The sequence below is a fragment of the Emydura macquarii genome, unplaced genomic scaffold (assembly GCF_026122565.2).
Source record: "Emydura macquarii macquarii isolate MOO-44397 ecotype Brisbane River unplaced genomic scaffold, CSIRO-AGI_Emac_v2 contig_3393, whole genome shotgun sequence".
NCBI lineage: Eukaryota > Metazoa > Chordata > Testudines > Chelidae > Emydura > Emydura macquarii.
The window spans coordinates 411-3,356 of NW_027133530.1; the positions used below are offsets into that span (position 1 = coordinate 411).

The 2,946-nt window shown below is 41.1% G+C and overlaps 1 protein-coding gene across 1 annotated transcript; it reads right to left on the minus strand.

Moving 5' to 3' along the window:
* Nucleotides 1–1,527: 1,527 nt before the first annotated feature.
* LOC137144190 (olfactory receptor 13G1-like) lies at nucleotides 1,528–2,460 on the minus strand. The gene has a single exon (XM_067534386.1). The coding sequence runs from the start codon at nucleotides 2,458–2,460 to the stop codon at nucleotides 1,528–1,530; it is 933 nt and encodes a 310-aa protein (XP_067390487.1).
* Between the last annotated feature and the right edge of the window lie 486 nt (nucleotides 2,461–2,946).

The window sequence follows — 2,946 nt, forward strand, 5'->3', positions numbered from 1 at the left end:
GCCCAGCATGATACATGCCTACACTTTGTTTCTCCTCTTTCTTCTCTCTCTCTATTGTTCTTCTGTCTAGTAACACTATGGCTTAGCTGCTATGCCAGCTCCACTCTTTACTACAGTGCTGAAAGCCTGTGACCAGAAAGGCAGCCAAAAGCAACTCCTGAAACAGCACAACCCTGGCACTAGTTTACCAGGTCTCAGTGTGATTGACCAGAATGTGCGCTGGGCCTGTGTTTCTCTAGAGTGGGGTTGCAGGTGTGACTCAGCACAAGAGACAGCAGCTGCATTCTCTATCTTTGCTGACCTTTTCTCTCTCCTTTGGTGTGTATTGCCCTTGTTTTAGGATCAGAGTCCAACAAGAACAACATCAAACTAACATTTTCTCTTTTCTCCCCAAAAAGGACAGCTAAGACTGTTCTTTAAAAAGAACCATTAAGCCATTACCATTAAAAAAAACCCAACAACCTGTAAACAGAAGGTTTTCCAGATGAAAGATTCTATACAGCTAAAGCAAATGGAATAAAGGATATTGTTTCAATGGGAACCTTATTTAATACATTATTTTTAATCTATCAGAACTGTTTTGTTTGTATGTTTATTTTTTCTAGGAATTTAATAAATATAATAATTTAATAAATGCCGGTTATCACAGGTATCAGCAGCAATAACTGGATATGGAACCCCTGCCCTCAGTAATCTATATGTTGTTGTAAGAACAGACAAGTTTCATTAGTGTCTTCTCTATTACTGGGGTTGAGACATTACCTTGTCAGCAGGACAGGAGACGTTGCCTTGTTCACAGAACAGCTCTTAAGAGAAAACCCCCAAATTCTATTGTTGAAAGTGTATCTTTATAGTTAGATAAAAAAGTCTTCTGATATAAAATGATTTATTATAATCTGTGACCTGAATCCATGACGCATGCCAGGATACATTTCGATCTCAACAGATACGTGATTGAAAAGTTCTGGGTTTTTAATGTCTCACAAAAATTGGAGAACAGAGAGAAAGTCAGATTTATTTTGTTATCCTGCTTGCTCACTGAGGAATGGAATAGAATAGTCTCATTCAATGAGACTGCATGTAAAGTCATTTGCTGCAGAACGGGCCAGCCAGCTTTTTCTGTCTATTTAGGCACCTATTATTATGTTCAAATGCATCTAGGCAACTAACACCCACTGAAATCAGTGATATTAAAGTGCATGGGTGATTTGTAAAATCCCACTAGGTACCTAAACACCTTAAAAATTCTGACCCAATGAGTCTTCGTCTAGTTAGCATGACTCTACATAGCCCCACTGCAGCCAATGGGGCCCTATTCCCACCTAATGTAAATCAGCATAACCCCATCACAGTCCATGTGATGCATTCTTACCAGTGTAAATTGTTATAATTCCATTGCAATGGATGTACCATAATATAAATTTATGTCTATTGAAGTCCATAGTTCTGCAACTATTTACCCAACCAATGGACCTGGCTTAGCAGGAGCAAGGGAGGTGAGAAGCAGGTTAGCTCTTGGAAAAATTACTATTCTGTGGTGAAAGGAAAGATTTTCTTAAAGGCCACGTTGACCTCCTTATTGCGTAGACTGTAGATCATAGGATTCAGGGTGGGAGTCACGAGGGTGTACATTATGGCCGACATCCTGTTCTTATCCAGTGAGTTACTGGAGGTTGGCCGGATGTAGGTGTAGATGATGGACGAGTAGTACAAGGTGACCACAAGTAGATGGGAGGAGCAGGTGGAGAAGGCTCTTTGCTTCCCTTCAGAGCTGCGGATTTTCAGGATGGTGGTGATGATGAAGCTATAGGATGTGGTGGTCAGCAGGAAGTTCCCCATGGCCAGGCAGATGTCTGCCATGTAGACCATAATTTCATTGATGTAGGTGGAGCTGCAGGACAGTGCCAGCGTTGTTGGGAATTCACAGAAGAAGTGCTGGATGAGGTTGGGTCCACAAAAATCTAAGCGTAGCACGAGCAGTGTGTTCACCAACGAATTGAACACGCCAACAGCCCAGACACCAGCTACTAAACTGACGCAAATTTTCTTACTCATGAGACTGACATAATGCAAGGGGTGGCAAATGGCTACATACCGGTCATAGGACATGACAGTGAGGAGCACAAGCTCCGTCCCTGCTGACAAAGTGAAGAAAAAGAGCTGGGCCATGCAGCCATCAAAGGAGATATTTTTTTTCTCCTGCATCAGGTTTTCCAGCATTTTGGGCAGAACCGAGGAAGTACACAGAATGTCGATCAGGGCTAAGTTGGCGATGAGGAAATACATGGGGGTGTGGAGAGGCTGGTGGAGGACAATAGCCACTATGATCAGGGAGTTACCCATGATGACAATGATGTAAATGCACAGGAATAGCACAAAGAACAGTCCCTGGTGGTGAGGGTGGTCAATGAGCCCCAGCATGATGAATTCAGTCACCCTGGTGCGGTTATTGGGTTCCATTGTTCCTTCTGTAGCAACAAAAATTAAAGTTGTCGTCTGGTGTTGTATCAGAAACTACAGCAATATGACAATGGAAGCATCTAGAGTGACCACAGAGATAGATAGATAGATAGATAATAGATAGATAGATAGATATTTCAAACAACATCTAAACAAATGGAGCTACATTGAAATATGTTAGCACAATAATCTGTCTCAGCTACTAAATCTATGTTCTCCCAACATTTGAATCCAGAAGGGGAAAAATAACATTCCTGATGCTCTCAAACAGAGGTATGTGAAGTCACTGGGGATGTTTACATACACTGCATAAGATAGGAGTCCACATTATAAACTTAAACAATGAATTTTACTAAATAGATGAGTTGCAATATTGGACCCTCTGAGTGTATGTAACCTATGCAACATATATAATACAAAAGATACCAAAATAGTATGTGTATCTAGTTAGAATCAAGATGCACTAAAAATGGATTTGAATCACCT